The 16,615-nt window shown below is 40.6% G+C and overlaps 1 protein-coding gene across 6 annotated transcripts in view; it reads left to right on the top strand.

Annotated features, from left to right (window-relative positions):
* celf4 (CUGBP, Elav-like family member 4) overlaps window positions 1–15,805 on the top strand; it is a 142,125-nt gene extending 126,320 nt beyond the window's left edge. For 2 of the 6 annotated variants that reach the window (XM_032549234.1, XM_032549230.1), the window contains exons 10-14: window positions 2,124–2,189; window positions 2,600–2,680; window positions 3,935–4,078; window positions 6,534–6,711; window positions 9,846–15,805. In XM_032549234.1, the coding sequence (XP_032405125.1) occupies window positions 2,124–2,189; window positions 2,600–2,680; window positions 3,935–4,078; window positions 6,534–6,661 (419 nt within the window). In that variant the 3' untranslated portion in view covers window positions 6,662–6,711; window positions 9,846–15,805. The remainder of the gene's footprint in view (window positions 1–2,123; window positions 2,190–2,599; window positions 2,681–3,934; window positions 4,079–6,533; window positions 6,712–9,845) is intronic. The other 4 variants (XM_032549236.1, XM_032549233.1, XM_032549231.1 and 1 more) reach the window with 4 other exon arrangements.
* Window positions 15,806–16,615: the final 810 nt, after the last annotated feature.

Consider the following 16,615-nt stretch of genomic DNA (forward strand, 5'->3'; position numbering starts at 1 on the left):
ACCCTAAATATTTTGGGGGGGGGGGGTTTGGGCTGTTGTGACATTTCTGGAGAAAACTGGGAGGGATTCTAATCTCTGACGATGAACAAAAAATATATATATATATTTTGAGTTTTTTTTGCAGAAAATATCTCGAAGCTCGTATATTGTATATGTATCCTCTAAATAGATCTCCCTAATAACTAAAAACGTTGTAGTTTGTTTTGCAAATACTACATAAAGTGACTTTTACATAAGCAACTTGTACAGCGCCTTCCAAATGAACAAATTCTGTTTGTGTGAAATTTAACATCAGGGCAAAAACATTTGATCTACGAAGGCCTCCGAGAACATCAGGAAACAAACCGCGTCTAGAAGAGCAAAGAACTTGTCGGGGAGAATAAAGACTGCTTCATCCATCTTCTAAAAATAAAGACCAAGACTGACATAGAGAGACAGACTGGGCAAGAAGGGCATTGATCTGAAAAGCAGCGTGCAGGCCGTTGGTAGCTCTGGGGGAGCTGCAGTGATTCACAGCCGAGACGGTAGAATGTGTTCGCAGGACATCTTTCAGATAATCGCTCCACAAATATGACCTTTATGAAAGAATGACAAAAAAGAACCCACCCCCCTTTTTTTTTTTGCAATACTTTGAATCTTTTTTGAAGTTTGTAGAACATTAACAAAACATAAGCTACTGTACATGTCAACTTCCCTTCCTGACCCACACCAAAAGTACAAAAATAATTAAATTAAGGAGAGCAAAACAACACAAAGGCAGTTTGTGAAATGAACCTTTTAAACATGACTATAAAGAATCTAATAGGTCGCTAGCATGGCGTCGACGTAGGTCACCTTGCTAGTGACCCACCATGCTAGATCTCTAGCAACTCTTGTTGAATGTGTAGAAAACCTTAAATTGCTGCTCACAGATAAACTTTGTCTAATCAGACTGAGCTGAAGAAGCAACTGAGAAAGGTTTTAGTCTTCGTCCGTCTCCCTGGAGGCAAACCTGGCGGATCTGCACAGTATTGACTCAGCATGCCGGACACAAGTTATGAACCATATTTTTCCAGACTTTTACTTGTACAAAATGTTTTTTAAAAAATCCCTTTCCTTCCACTTTAAAGCAATTCACCACTTTATGTTGGTCTATCAAATGATAGATTGCAATAAAAGGCGATATAAATGTGCAGAGTTTCAAGGTGTACTTCTGCGAGGCACCGTATCAGGGAATGACAAAATATCCTCTAAAATCTGCAATTAAATGACATTTTGAAAGTCGGATGTTTCCAAAGTTTAAACAAGCAGGAACTTCCAGTGAGACACGTCCGCGCTCGACGGACTTGAAAAAGGCAAAGAGTGTGATCTCGCCCTTTTCGCAAACCGTGACCTGAGAGTAACCTTTGCCTGTTGGCCCCCCCGAGCAAAATAGCGTCTCCCAGGTTGGAAAAGAAAGCTACAATATGATTTCACACTCTGTAACTTTTATAGAGCTCTATTTTAGCCCTTACCTCTCCTCTTTCCTCAAGGCCATTTGTGACTGTGTGTCAGTGTTGCTGTCGGTTCACATTGTTCGATATTTTCTCGGCTGTTTCGAGTCATATTGGGTCTGTCGGTGTGTGTGTGTGTGTGTGTGTCTGTGTGTACATGCGCTACATGTGGAAACAGACAGGTAGAAAAACACGCGCGCGCTCAGGTACGTACCCGGATGTGCGGCGCCAACTCGTGGCGACAGATGCGTCCGCCGCTGTGCGTTTAGCTCTCTGCGGAATGAAAACCGTTTTGTAGGATCTGGATTTGCATGACAGGGAGTTTTTGTTTGTTTCTTTATTTATTTTTTTTCCTGTGGTGTGGTGGTGGTGGTGTGTTTTTGTCTCTTTGCTCCCTCAAAGTTGTACTTGTTTTCAAGAATAGCACACTAGAGCTACTTTGAAAATGCTGCAGCAGGAGCATGAAGTGAAAAGTTTTGGACACACTGAAGGAAAAGCGATCTGCCTCTAACCTCCCTGTCTGTTCTCCTTCGCTCCCCTTGTTATCTTTTCCTCCGTGCCCTCTCTTCCATCTACATTCTCCGTCCGTCTCCCCGTCTCACCTCTCTCCTCTTCCTCCTCCTCCTCCTCCTCCTCTCTTTCCCGCTGAAGCAGCTCAGAGTCCCACTGCGGCCGACCCTCTCCAGCAGGCTTACACAGGAGTCCAGCAGTACGCAGGTCTGTCTGTCACTCTGTCCCTCCGGAGCTCATCCGTGTGTCTGTCTTGAGCGGCACTGGTGGCTGCGAGTTTACATCTGAGACCCTTTAAAAAAAAAAAAAGGGAAAAAAAAGAGGAGTGCAAAGATAAGCACTCCTGGTTTCAAATGAGGTATTTTGATCATGTAGTGTTCCCGTCTTCTCGGCACAAACTGGATCAGTTTATTCTCTCCCGGGCGGTGTTTGTGCAACACGTAGACTCCATTGTGTACGCTATCTGATCGATTGCTTGCTGTGCTCCTGCATATATCACATTGTTTGTATGTATTCGAGTGTGCGCTGTATTCATGACTGTTATCTGATGCGCGGCGTGTGTGTGTGTGTGTGTGTGGGTGTGTGTGTGTGTGTGCGTGTCTTTGTGTGGGTCTCAGCAGCCTACCCCGCCGCATACGGTCAGATCAGCCAAGCCTTCCCCCATCCTCCACCCATCATTCCACAGCAGCAACGAGAAGGTAACACACACACACACACGCACGCACACACACCTATACACGCACACGGACAGTACTGCAAACATTTCATTTTGCTTTGCTTTTCTTTCAAGCTTTTACTGCGTTTTTCTTCTTTGTGTCTGAGTCATTCAGGCAGCTATTCAACACAACAGCGTACTATTTTAAATCAGATCGACCGAGGCGAATCTAAATGCCCCAATTTTGTTCTCCGTAATTTATGACAAATAATTTTGAGAAGATGAAAGGTCCTTAAAAGTGAATTTTGAATCAAAGTAACAGGATAAAAAACGGAGTATCTCCAACTTTGCTGTAAACCTGCTCATATAAACTTGATGACCCCGAGGAGTAGCAGGCTCATGTCCGGGGCATTACTGCCCTCTAGTGGAGGAGATAAAAAGCGCTCCAATCCACCGTGACAGAGTCTGTGGTTTTAGGCTTTTAGTGGTGATTTGGTAAAGGAAAACTAAAATATAGAGAGGGGTGAACATGTTTGATATTACTGGCAACTAACCAGAAAACACTCAGATACAAAAATACGAGGAGTAGCAGCTGTTTTACTACAATTTCAGTCAGACGGCTCTGTTAATCTCAAAGGGAAGTTATATTCTTACAGTCTCTTGGTTGAAGAATTGACACTGGGTCATTGCATATGTAATGTGCATAAAGTGGGACCGTTGTAAAACAAAGGCTGAACGAGTGAGAAAGCATCTCAAAGTGGTTACTGTGGAGGTTCTGTGCGACTGTGATACTGTTTCGAGATGTTTAAGTTCCTGGTATTATGAACTCTTGAAATACTATGAAGCTTTAAAGGGAAAACAATGAAAGGAAGGGCTCAGTAGACAATAAGTCAAGCATCTGCCATGGCTACCACTCTCCCCAGACCTGAATCCTGGTGAAAATGTGAGGGGTGAGCTGAAGAGAAACAAGCAAAAAGAGAATCTGTGAAAATATTTTACTCTTTAAACACAATTACATATAAAATTAGAGATTTTCTTCATGATTATACTAAAAAAAAAAAAAAAACAGGACGTTTGACAAATCTTTACCAGGCGTACCAGTTGTTTTGACTGAATCTTCTCTCATGGTTAGTTTTTTTTTTTTTTTACTTTTACCTTTTTCTCACCCTCTCTTTCTCTTGTCCCCTCCTCTTCAACCGTCTCTCCCCTTTTTTTGTGCATGTGTGTGTGTGTGTGTGTGTGTGTGTGTGTGTGTGTGTGTGTGTGTGTGTGTCTCCTTTTCACTGTTCCCATGCAGGACCAGAGGGGTGCAACCTGTTCATCTACCACCTCCCTCAGGAGTTTGGGGATGGAGAGCTGATGCAGATGTTCCTGCCTTTCGGTAATGTCATCTCCTCCAAAGTCTTTGTGGATCGGGCGACAAACCAAAGTAAATGCTTTGGTGGGTAAAAATGAACAGAATTAAAAAATATATATATACTGGTTACTTGTTTCTATTTTTTTTTTTTTCATTTTCACTGAATGCATGTCAGACGCTCTTTTTTTTTCCTTTCCATTTTAAATTAAAGCAAAGAAGAACACTTTGCTGCAGCCGTGCAGAAATGCATGCATTCAAAAATTATTTTTATTCTTTCTCTCTCTTTATTCCTAAAGTTTTACTCCAAAGCTCAACTTGTTTTAATTTCTGTATTCATATGACCTTTAATTCCTTTATTCCCGTGACATTTTATTACAAATATGTGATCTTGGGCTGAACTGCTGTGTTACTTCGCCGCTGACAACGATGAGCTCAGAATGATGGAGAGCGTTTGATGTTGAGTCCATCAGCTGCAACCAATTAGCAAATTAGCCCGCTCATTAATATGACACAACATGAATGTGCTTAGAGGAAGCCTGTGGAGCTTTCTATGAAGCCTTCATGTTTGATTGGTAGCTATTGTGACGCTACTGTTGCTGTCACTGTGCCATGTTGAATTGCCTTGTAAAAGTATTCATGCCCCTTGACCTTTAGTCACATTTCATCATTTCGTCCCTGTATTTTACTGAGGATTGCACAAAATCAGTGCAAAGCTGCGCATACGTGTTAGAAAGAAAATATTTTTTTTATTCCAGCATTGCTCAGCTCTTATCTGTCAACATGCTGCTTTAAGTCTAGTTGCAGATTCTCAGTCGGGTTTAGGGTTGGACTTTGATGAGGCCATCCTGGCACGTTAATGTTCTTTAAGTGAAACCGTTCCTCTGTAGCGCCGGCTGCGTTTTCCAGGCTGCTGCTCTGCTGAAAAGTAAATCCGGTATCTGCCCCAATCTCACCTCTTTTAGAGCCTTTCTTTTCCTCCGGTGTTGCCCTGTATTGTGCTCCATCCATCTTCCCATTAACGCTGACAAACATCACTGTTCCTGCTGTTTAAAAAAAAAAAAAAACAACGCCGTCCCATGGAGGTGGTGGCATGCTGTGTCCATGTGTTGCAGTGGGGATGATGTGTTCAGGGTGATCCAAAGTGTTGATTTCAACATAGTGTTTTGTATGTAGGTGAAAAATGTTTATTTTTGGGGATTTTCTGAGCTTTACATTTCAGACTTTAATTGGGCTTCTAACACCTTTTTTTTTTCCTAACAATGGCTTTCTTCTTAATGCTTTTCCATAAAGACCAGATCTTTGTAGTACACAGCTAGCATTTTTGATCTCTGTAGATCCTCCAGGGTTAGCATAAACCAGTGGTTCCCAAAGTGTGGGGCGCGTCCCCTAGCGGGGACGCCGTGCCATTGCAGGGGGCGCCTGGGAAGCAGTATGGATGAATTTAAAAAAAGAAAAAATAGTTACACAAAAGTGTTTCACTGTAAAGATGGTTTGTAGTTTGTTTTGTTGCAACCTGAAGTTGAAATAAACTTCAGTTTAGTTTGAAAGCAAAATATGTGTATAGGTTTATGTCTGGTTGAACGATGTGTGCCCAGTAGATTTTTTTATTCTTTTTTGGGGGGGATTTTATTGTAATCCTTAAGGGGAACCACTAAGGATTACTGGCATAAACCATTTTGGTTGGACTTTTTTGGTATAAACCATTTTGCTAACCCTAACCCTTACTCCCCCTACCCAGCCTCTCTGTTAAGGTTTTACAATTGTGCTACACTCCAGTTATTTTCAGACGATGGATTGAACAGATGTCCAAAGCTCGGTAATTTCTGTTATAATCTCGCCCTGATTTAAACATCTCCACTTCCTTATCCCTGACCCGCTGCGTTCCTTGGCCGGCAGGATTATATTTGCTCGCTTATGTCCTCTAACAAACTTCTGAAGCCTTCACAGAAAACATTGGATTAAAAACGGGGATTAAACCACACACACACATGGACTCTATTTACTAATCAGGTGCAATTTATTGTGCACTTGATTTTAGTTAGGGGTATCAGTGTAAAGGGGCTTGGGTGCAAATCCATTCCAAATCGTTCAAGGGATGTAAACACTTTTGCAAGGCACTGTGCATGCATTGCTTTATTTTGACTTTTTCTATATGATTTCATTTCATACATTGGTGACTAACTGATGAAGGATTGTGTTGCTATATCATATTTTTTCTATGCTATTTGGTTGGAGGCTTCATATAATATCTTACTGCATTGTTATAATTATTTTTTTTTTGTCCTAGTATCATTAATCTGTATTTCAAATGTGCAAAAGCTTTTAAAGAATTTCATTGTTGCTTTAAGATTTATGCTTTGTCAAACTATGAACATCCAAAATCAAGGATGCGTTCTCTTTTTCAGGATCACGACTCCTACGTGAAAAGCCACATCTTTAGCCCTGCTAACCCTTATTCTGTGTTGCCTCATAAACCCAAACTGTTGCTGCACCTTCACCTGACGATGCTATATCCTCCTCCTCTTCCTTCTCCGCTCAGGGTTTGTGAGCTTTGACAACCCAGGTAGTGCCCAGGCTGCCATCCAGTCCATGAACGGCTTCCAGATTGGCATGAAGAGACTGAAGGTCCAGCTCAAGAGGCCAAAGGACGCCAACCGCCCCTACTAGCCCCTTCTCCCCTGCCCCAGCCGGCCGCCGCCGTCAACAGGAAGAGACAGGTCAGGTGTCACTTGAGCCGGATAACTGAGTAACTGAACCAAAGCGAGAACGACTGCTGCAATATTAAACTGGCAAACGCTCCAATGGCGAGCCCATTTATGGCGCCGCCTGATGTGTTTTCCATAACCTTTTATGTAAGTCATAAAACACTCGCAGGCACCTAATAACAGCTTGATCATCTGTAAAATGCTTGTAAAGATTAGTGAAGTCTTACTCCGGCGCAGACAGTTTAAGAATATATTTGGTAAAGGTTATGCTAATGTGGCTCGTTCAGGACTTGGCAGGGAGTGCGAGTGAGAAAATGGTTTTGAAAGCGGAGAGCATTTTAAAAAATATGTAAAGTCTTTTCGCTAATCTATAGATTTAAAATTGGTGAAAATGGTGTGCTGCGGTGGCTCAGGGGTTAAGCACAACCCACATATAGAGGCCTTAGTCCTGGACGCGGCTGTCGCAGGTTCGATTCCCGACCTGGCGACCTTTGCCGCATGTCTTCCCCCTTCTCTCATTACCCTCTTTCCTGTCAATTCACTGTCAAATAAAGGTCACTAGAGCCAATAAAATCTTTAAAAAAAAAAAAAAAATTGGTGAAAATGGGAGTTTAGCATTCTCTTTATTTCTGTAATATAAAGATCTATGCCCCCTGGAAAAGGTGTCTGATATTGGAAATAGATGGGGTCTTTTTTTTTAATGTCAGTCAAACACAAACAAAGCTGTAGAGGCGTTTCCTTTCCACGCTGCCTCCTCTGTTTGCGGAACATCTTTGCAGTAAGTGACCCCGCATGTTACCCTGTAGGTAAAAGCTAATTGGTAAATGGTTCGGCGTGTTGCGCTGAGAAGGAAACGGTTCTAAGGGGGGAGGCATTTATTACCCCTCAGGTGAGTAATTGTGCCGTTCCTCTTTGTCTCCTCCCTTCATCTGTGTGATGGAGGGTTCGGGCCGCGTCGTTCATCCACCGCTGATGACTTCATTCAAGGGCAACTTATCACCCACTCACAAGCCAGCTGAACCATACCGCACAGTGTCCTGGGGCAAATCACAGGCAAAATATTGCATTCTCATACGAGTTTGTCAAAGCAAGCACAGGGGCGCAAGTTTTGTTTGGGGGTTTTTTTCTGCTCTTTTTACATATCTAAATATTTTGCGACACCATATCTTTTTCTACAGACTCCAAATGCTCCAGTCCACTCTCCCTGTACTGTATTTCTTTGCACTGTTGTTGTTGTCCGAGAAGGTTCAGAAAAACAGGTGCAGCTTAAATAGTCTGCCATTATATACGTTCATGGGAAATAGAGGAAGTGCACTTTAAGATTCAGTGGCTTGTAAAACCATTTTTAGCCACAATAACTCTCAGTAAACATAACCAGTCTGTCACAATACTGTGGCAGACTGATATTTCGGAGCATTTGATTGTTTGCAGCTTCGTTAATGTCTTCTCAAAGCACTTAATTCATGTTGATTTCCGGCCTTGGAGACTGAAACACTTAATCTGTCCAAAAGACACTGTTCCAGAAAGCTTTCCTTCACTCAGATGCAACTTTGAAAATCAAATGCGTTCCAGGAAACCTTTTCTTTAAGACAGAAGAAGCTTTTTCTGCCGTCATCTCTGTTAAACTAACTACGCTTCAGTCTTTTTCCGACTCCGATGTCATGGAGTTTAACTTTTAAAATGCTAGCAGAAACATTGTACAGTCTGAGATGGAGCATTTGGGGTTTTTCGCAATTTCTCCGACCAATACAAGGTTGAACTTTGTGACTTGGGGTGACTCTTGGTAAAATTGGTAGCTATCTTAAATGTTTCTAATTGTGAATAATCTTTGTTAATGATGTTTGGAAATCACCCTTTAAACTCTTCCCAGAGTAATCGGCAGTAACAAATGCTCCTCTAAAGTCATTGCTGGAGTCTTTTCGCCTTGGCATTACACTAAACCTCACCAGTTTCCTCCTGACCAGCCGACTGACACGACTCCTGCTTTTATAGAGGTGGTCAAACTTGATGGTGACCAGCGAATCATCAGTGTGCACTTAGTTTTCCCGTGACTGTAGACCTGCATGTTGATGCAGAAAGAGAAATAGGCACAACAGAAATGAAACCCTTGCTCTTCTTGGCAATCAAAAATTATCTCCCATTGTACTCTGTAAATAAAGTTCCTCTTATGAACCAAATAATTCTAACATCTCAAAGGAATTGATTTTCGAAATGCTGATGCTTAGGTTTGATGCTGTTTCTTATGTCCGCTCTTTCATAAATGTGTCCTAACAAACTTGCCCTATGTTTAGTTTCCAATGGTTTCTCTGTTGCCAGATTTGATAAAGAGCAATTTCTCAGCTTGTGGTTAAAAATGACCCGAGACTTAAATTGTTTGGTTCCACTTCTTTCCTTTTTATAATAAATTCCTATCAATTCATAACCCAGCCCATTCTCTCCTGTCGCTTACATGGGACCTTCCTGTAAAATGTTATCAGCTGGATACGTTCAGGAGCTGGGACGACTTATTTATAGGAGGGTATTTTCATGGAACTTACCTATAAATATGATAAAAAAATTACCTGTCACTTTCATGGAGTTCCCCTAGAGCTTTCCTATAAGCTCATCATAACTCATGTTTCTTATGAAGTACTTTCCTGGACTGTAGTATGAAGCGGCTTATAACAGGGTACTTTCATGGAGCTTACTAGAAACTTTTATTCAACTTCCATGAGACTTACTGAGTCCTTTCAGGAACCGGGAAGAATTTAGCAGTTTAAAAGAAGCGTATTTACATTAACCTTTTAGAACCTACTGCCTAATGTTCAAGGATTTCTTGAACACTTTTTTTTTTTTTTACTTTCACAGAACTTGCCAGTAACTTTGGCCTAGCTTTCTTAGAACTTACCGGTATCAGATAACTAGTGTTATTATGCGGTGACGCCCATCAAACTTAGCTGCAACTTTGCTGGAATTCATTTGTAACTTTTAGAAACTTTAAAACGTTCAGTTTTCAGCGACTGACAAACAGGAAATTATTACCATTAAGTTTCTGGAAATCACAGGCCTTGTTATGTAGTTTTAAATCTGTAAGGCAGCTTTTAATGAAAGGAGTGACAGATTTTCTACATTGTTGTTGACAAAACTATTTCTTCTGTGTGTTGCAGGATTTGTTGAGCTGAATAATATGTTGACCACTTTGCTACCCACCGCTGAGCGCAAACTCAGCTTCTGGACCACAAAGTCTGCTTCAGAAAAAGAGAGAAGAGAGAGCGAGCATTGACCTTTTGAACTGAGAGAGCGTTTTCTGGTTAGCACCAGGACTTCTTTTCCTCCTGCACACATATATACAGCTCCTCCACCTTAAAAAAAAAAGAAAAAAAAGAAAGAAACCTGCTTAAATGACAGCTACCTTTTTCTGGACCACAGACACTTTTACTTGAACGCTGAGAGGGGAAAAAAAGTAAAAGATCCTCCGTAAAATCTACTAATAATGACCAACTCCACTAAACTCTCCAAGGGGACGTGGACGCCAAAAGTCCAACAGGAAAAACAAACTTCTTAAAAACTGAACAGCGGATTGCCGCAGGAGATCCTTCTGAGAGACGGTTTCGGAGGGTGTCTGTTTTTTTTGGACAGCTGACTTTTGAAGGCCAATTTCTAAGACTTCAAGCCACCAGGAGCAAATTGAGAGAGAAAGAGAGCCGAGGTAGGGAATGTGACATTTTCGGGACAGATTTTGGGATGGCCACCTTCAGCTCGGAGTGCCTGTCCGTTTCCAGGGAACACTGTTGCCGAGGAGAGCCGCAGCAACGGACTCCAGGGAGTATTATCCGTCATTCCTTAGTTGTTTTAGGGACCAAAAGACCAAACGTTTTTATCGCTGAGGACTTGTAGCTCTAATATACTCGGACCACCGCATCTCCTTTCGGGTCAGCGTCGCCTGCCTGGAGAGTTGCACTTAAAGCAAGTGTACATTTCGAATATATACAAAACCTGTATATATACATATATATATTGCTGATATGCTTTTTTTGAATACAGGCAGAACTATTTCAGACGACCAAAAGGGGTCTCTCACTTCGCTAGTTTACAATTACGCAAAATGTTTATTTTTGTTCCCCTTTTCGTTTTTGTCTCGGGAGGGATGGCGAGTGCATGGGAGGGGCTGCTCCGTATCACAGCCTTATCTTTTTTAAAATCGACATCCTAACCTCACAGATAAAATAACATCCGAAACGTTTGAAATATACGAACTTGTTTATATTTGCAGTACATATATATGTATAACGAGCATTCAAGCAAATGTATTCATATATATACGGTATATATGGATAATAGATATTAATCACAAATATATGTATTTATATGCACATATTTTATATATGTGCGACTGTACATAGAGCGGCTACTGACTACGTTGAGCTGTTATTTATTTTATTTTATTTTTTGTAGATTTTAGGAGTTTGAAGCATTGCTCTGCTTGGGAAGAGAACCACACATCTGGCAGCTCCCCCAAAACTGCAGGCATTCCTATCTCTGATAACCTATATGCTGACACACGACATGTTGCTAAAAAAAAGAAAAAGAAGAAAGATTAGCGCGTGTGAGAAAACGTATCTTCTGTAAATATTATCTGAAAAATGCAAAAAGCCACCTCTCAGTAGCAGGCTTTAAGGGAATCGGGCTAAAGAGGATTTTCTTTAGAGGAAAAGGACAATTATCTTCGACTCTATTTCAAAACATATCATGTGAGCTCACACACACACACACGCACACGCGCATACACAAACTTCTCTTTGAAACTTGAACCAAAACGAATACGTCTCACAACCCTAGCTCTCTTTTTGCATTCAGTAAAGTGCATGTAGCGTATGGGCTGTCACCACGTCGAGGTGTGCCTTGTCACCTGCAGAATCTGCCATTCAGCACTGTGCTCCCACATTGAAGAAAAAAAAAAAACAGACACAAAGAAACCTGAACACACACTTCTGCAAGCAGCCAATGCGCTATTATGATGTCAAAAAAAACAAACCCAGGTGGATCCATATAATTTCTCAGCCATGTGGAGAGCTTTAGCGCACGTCAAACGGAGCAAATCGTCCCATCGCTGCTGCGTCCACCGGTCTTTGGAAAGAAAACGACACAAAAAAACAAGCATTCAGAACTTAAAGCAGACACACTCTATGAAACGTGGGCATTAGGTGACCTGTCGGCACATAAACTCCTGTAAACTGCCTTCCTTCCTCTGGTCGAAGCTGGAGCAAACGAGAGGCGTGGCTGAATGAGGGAAGTGACCGAGCGGTATTTACAGCTATGACGTTATTGTAATGTTGGTCAAGACGTTGGGAATGTGGTGACATGTGGCGGTTTGTGAGCAAAACTCTGCTGGTGACACGAAGCATTTGCTTTAAAGATACGTCAGATCGCCTCATCACGTGTCCCCTTCCAAATGAATACAAAACCACTGCGTGACAGAAAGCCCTGGCAAAGATGCGTAAACAAAGCCTTAAAATAATGGAGACATCGTGACCCGTAATCTCCCACACTCTGCTGCAATTGTCCACCAGTAAACTTTTGAGACTTTTTGCTTTGTTTCCTCCCTAGCCGTGCTGCTCTTTGTGCATGTTGGCAAGATGCAGGTGAATCGCAACAGATTATAATGTCTTTGAAAAGTTAATATTTGGTTCATAAAGTCAACCTGACAGATATTCCTGTGTTCAGAAACATCATTCTGAACACAGAGTGATGTTTCAGGGGTTAATTTAGCTAACTATGTCCAACAGCAACTGAAACCCCAAAATTAGGGTTTTTTTTCAGAAACATAAAACGACGAGAAAAATGTTTTTGAAACGTGTAAGTTTACGCTACGGCCTGTGAAATCATGGGGTAGACTGCAGAACCTCTTCACTGTTGGACATATGATTATTTAAAATGCACAAATACAAACACAGAGAGTAATGCAAACCAACAAAATCCACCAACATCAATTTGCTTACAGAGTAGAAAAAATTAAAGTTTACAAATGTATGAGTATTTTTTTTAAACAAATTAATGACCCAAAGACATTTTTCACTGATATTCCGATTTAATGCGATGCACCTGTTCGGTTTTGGTTCTCCTCCTCTAGGTCGTACCTCCAGTCGTCGTTTAAGACTTTTAAACTACTTTTCTTGTAAATATATACATGTGCATGTTTACGCGGGCAGATCTCTTTTTTTCTTTCCGGACATTTCCGAAATTGTGAAGACGAACAGACACCTGCCCTTCTTGAATGACATATTTTCTTGTATCCGTCCCATTTTGCAGCGTTTATAAGAAAAACGAACCATCTCACACATTCTTCCCACCCCGAGAGCAGCAGGGAGCTCTGGATTGAAAGTCCCTGCACCCACAAAAGTAAATGGAAATTGCTTCAATTACATTTACATTTGCAGGAATCATAAAGGGTGTTAATATTTATGTCACTTTATTTTCCCCTTAGGAAATAAATGTACTCAAATTAAAGATTTATTTTTTCCTGAATTTTTCAGCTAGAGATTATAGTACTGCGATAAAAAAAAATAAAAATAAAGTATTTTATTGCTTTCTACACATCTTTACCAGGGGCAGCAGTTGGACCGGTGCTGGTCTCCTAAAGCCGTACTGAATCTGCTCAATGAAGCAAATCCTTCCACTCGGTGCAGCTGCAGTTCCACTTCATGGTTCTTCAGCATAAAGTTTCCTACAGCATTTTACAGAAAAATGCTGTAAACACCTACTATACACTTCCAAAAGGTCAACAGACGTGGATTTATTGGACTCCCCTCAACGGAGTATACTTAATGAATATTTATAGATATGCATATTTATAAGGCTATATGACACTTTTGGATGACGATGCTTTCTTTCCGTTAGGTGTCATTACTAGTTTTGGTATGAAATGTTCACTATGCCGGTATCCCGGCGTTTGCGTCTTGCCTTTTTCTTTTTCTTTCTTTCTTTTAGCTGTTTGAATAATTTGACATTTACCTTTAAAATCCAGCGAGAATGAAAAAAAAAAAAAACCCGCGCCACACATTCTGGGTCCTTTTCTTTTGTTTTTGCGCTGCGCCTAATTTACTATTTACTATTTACGTGTCAGTCAGAGGAACCCAGGTGACCAACATGATCGGGTGCATTAGAATAAACTCCAGCGAGAGCATCAAGAAAAACGCGGCTCGCCGCTGCGCTGTCTGTCACTTTTTGACCGCCCCACTGCTGCACCGAGAAAACTTCACAGAGAGAGAGAGAGACGCGTTCACGGAGCTCGTCTGAGCAATCCTGCACGTCTTGTTTAGCCGCGCTTTCACGTTGAGGGACGCAGGAAGAGATGACGCAGTCACGTGACGCATTCGTCATCTTCTCTGAATCAAAGCTGCAAGTTTACAGGCTGGGATAAGAAAATAAAATAAATGAATTCAAACAAAACAAACTTGGTTCCACAACAAGAAACAGAGCAGAAGTTTGAATATAAATATATATAAATATATACATAAACCGATGAATATACTGTAAATTATTTCTTTTTTTTTGCTCCGTTTTCTTCTGTACATAGGTTTGCATATTTTATAGGACTTTTACTTCTATCTACAAGGACTGGATAAAGTACTTTAAATACTTTAAATAAATATATATAAATATAAATATATGAATGAAAACAAGATAATGCTCATTAAAACCAGGTACAAAAAGAAAAGGTTAAAAAATAAAAAATTAAAAAAAACAGTTGCTAGGTTACAGTGAAAACTGTAGGACTTGACCAAGGCATTTATCCAGAATACAGTCAGGGAGAGCATTGACCTCAGTTAGAGCTTAGACACACGTTGACCTATTTTATAAAAAACTAAACATTTTAAAAAAAACTTCAGCGGGTTCTCTTCATTTATTTGTTTAGATATTTGTTTAGAAGTCATGTCTGAGATGATATGCATGCTTTCACAGCATTATTTTTCTATGAGTTGGTACGTGACCAAATCTTTTTTTATATGACATGCACGGGCCACCGTCGTGGTCCGCAGATGAATCCTTGTTCCTGCCTTCAGCACCTCTTTGGTGACGGAGAAGAAAAATGTTTAAAAAGAAAAAAAGAAAAAGAAAAAAAAGGAGCTCCTATTGACCAAGTGATGTCAGAGACAGATTTTAATTATTTATTTATCTTATTTATTTAATTTATTGCGTTTTATTTATTTATTTGCGCTGTTTGAGTCAAGATCCGAGCTCTGCCGTCGCCACTAATCCTCGAAGGCGCTAATTTGCATCCCTCTGAATTTAACTTCCTCAAAGACCGATTGTTGTTTTTTTTTTTTCTTCCTGTCACTAGTGAACTCTCAATGACAATGCAGTATTACACTAAAGCCTTATACATACTGTAACAATAGATCCATGCCGTTATGAAAAGGACTCGTTGTAGTTAGGATTAAAAAGAAGAAAATTAGTCCCCTCTCAGCAGTAATTACAATTTGCTTCTGTCATAAAAGCTTTAAACGTGTGGAAAAAGAGGTAGTTGTCTAGTTGGACATTTGATCAAAGCAAGGTCATTTACCTGGTGCCGATACGTATTGCAATCAGAACGAATGGTTAAGTTGTCCATCGTTGATTACTGGTTTATTTTCCATTGTGTACTCCAATATTTGACAGAGCTCTGATCTTGTTCAACCCATGTTTTCTGCCAAACAAAATTCAATGATGACTGCACTATTTCATCAACAACAACAAAAAAATGAGGAAAACTCTGAATTTATTTATTTTCTTCGGCTATTACCAATGTGATTCTTTTTTTGGTTGTTTTTCTCTAAGGCTCAGTAGTGTTGCTAGAATCACATTTTACATCATGTGGTTTTCAAAGTGATCTGGAAATCTACTGTATTTCCCAAATTTCAGCACAGATGGAGGGCTGGGAAAATGAATGTTGCATATTAAAGCTTTGCCAGGTTCCTAGTGAGCTAAGCTTCTGATTGGGCAGTGCGCTTTAGGCTCCCACCCCTGCCCCTCCCCCCGTCTCTCCAGACTGCACCAGTCTCCGGTCCCCTGGACTCCTCTTTTTGTAATTTTAAATGAATGATGCGTCTCAGCTTAGCCCAATAATAAAGCACAGTCTAGAATATCATAATGTGTGTCGTGTCATAATTGCCGTCGCATCGAGATTCGTCGTTTGCTGGTATTTCAAGGTATTACAAGGTTTTCAAAAAGTTCTCGCTTGTGAAGCGCTAATATTTTCTGCCATCATTTTTCTATGATTTTAAGTAAAATGCCTGAGTTACTTGGGTTTTCTCCAGATGTTTCTGCATACTGCCAGTCAGCTGGCTGAAAAGCAAGCTACGACCAGAAACAAAAGGAGTGGGTGGGGCAGCGTTCCAGTACTAATCAGGTCATTTCAGCACTCAAATATTAGATATTTCTCAATAAATTTCATTTCAAACACAGTCCTGGTTAAGCACTGGAAGCTGCTTAATGTTGGAAAAACTATCAAATTTAGCTGTTTGAATATATTTTTGCTTAATTAAAAACATGGTCGGAAAATAATGTAGCATGACAATTCAATCTAATTAAAGGTACAGCTACAGTTAACAAGCTTTGAGTGGCATGTCTGTTCAGCAGCTGACTCCAGGCCAGCTGACCAAGCAGATAAGCTTCATTAACCATCTATAATCAGCTGGTTACATCCAGCACAATAAGCTGTTCAAATACAGCCGATATTTATTCTATATTTTTAGGAGCGGTTTTACTATGTCTTTCTGAAATAAAACCAGTTAGTTCATATTATTTATGTACTTTTCATGTGTAAAGACTGTCAGATTGTTTTATTTTAACTTATATTTCAAGGTAATGACTTCAAATGTGGCTGAAGCAAGAAGGTCCTGGGTTCGATTCCCTGACCGGGGTCTTTCTGCATGGAGTTTGCATGTTCTCCCTGTGC

The sequence above is a fragment of the Xiphophorus hellerii genome, chromosome 20 (assembly GCF_003331165.1).
Source record: "Xiphophorus hellerii strain 12219 chromosome 20, Xiphophorus_hellerii-4.1, whole genome shotgun sequence".
NCBI lineage: Eukaryota > Metazoa > Chordata > Actinopteri > Cyprinodontiformes > Poeciliidae > Xiphophorus > Xiphophorus hellerii.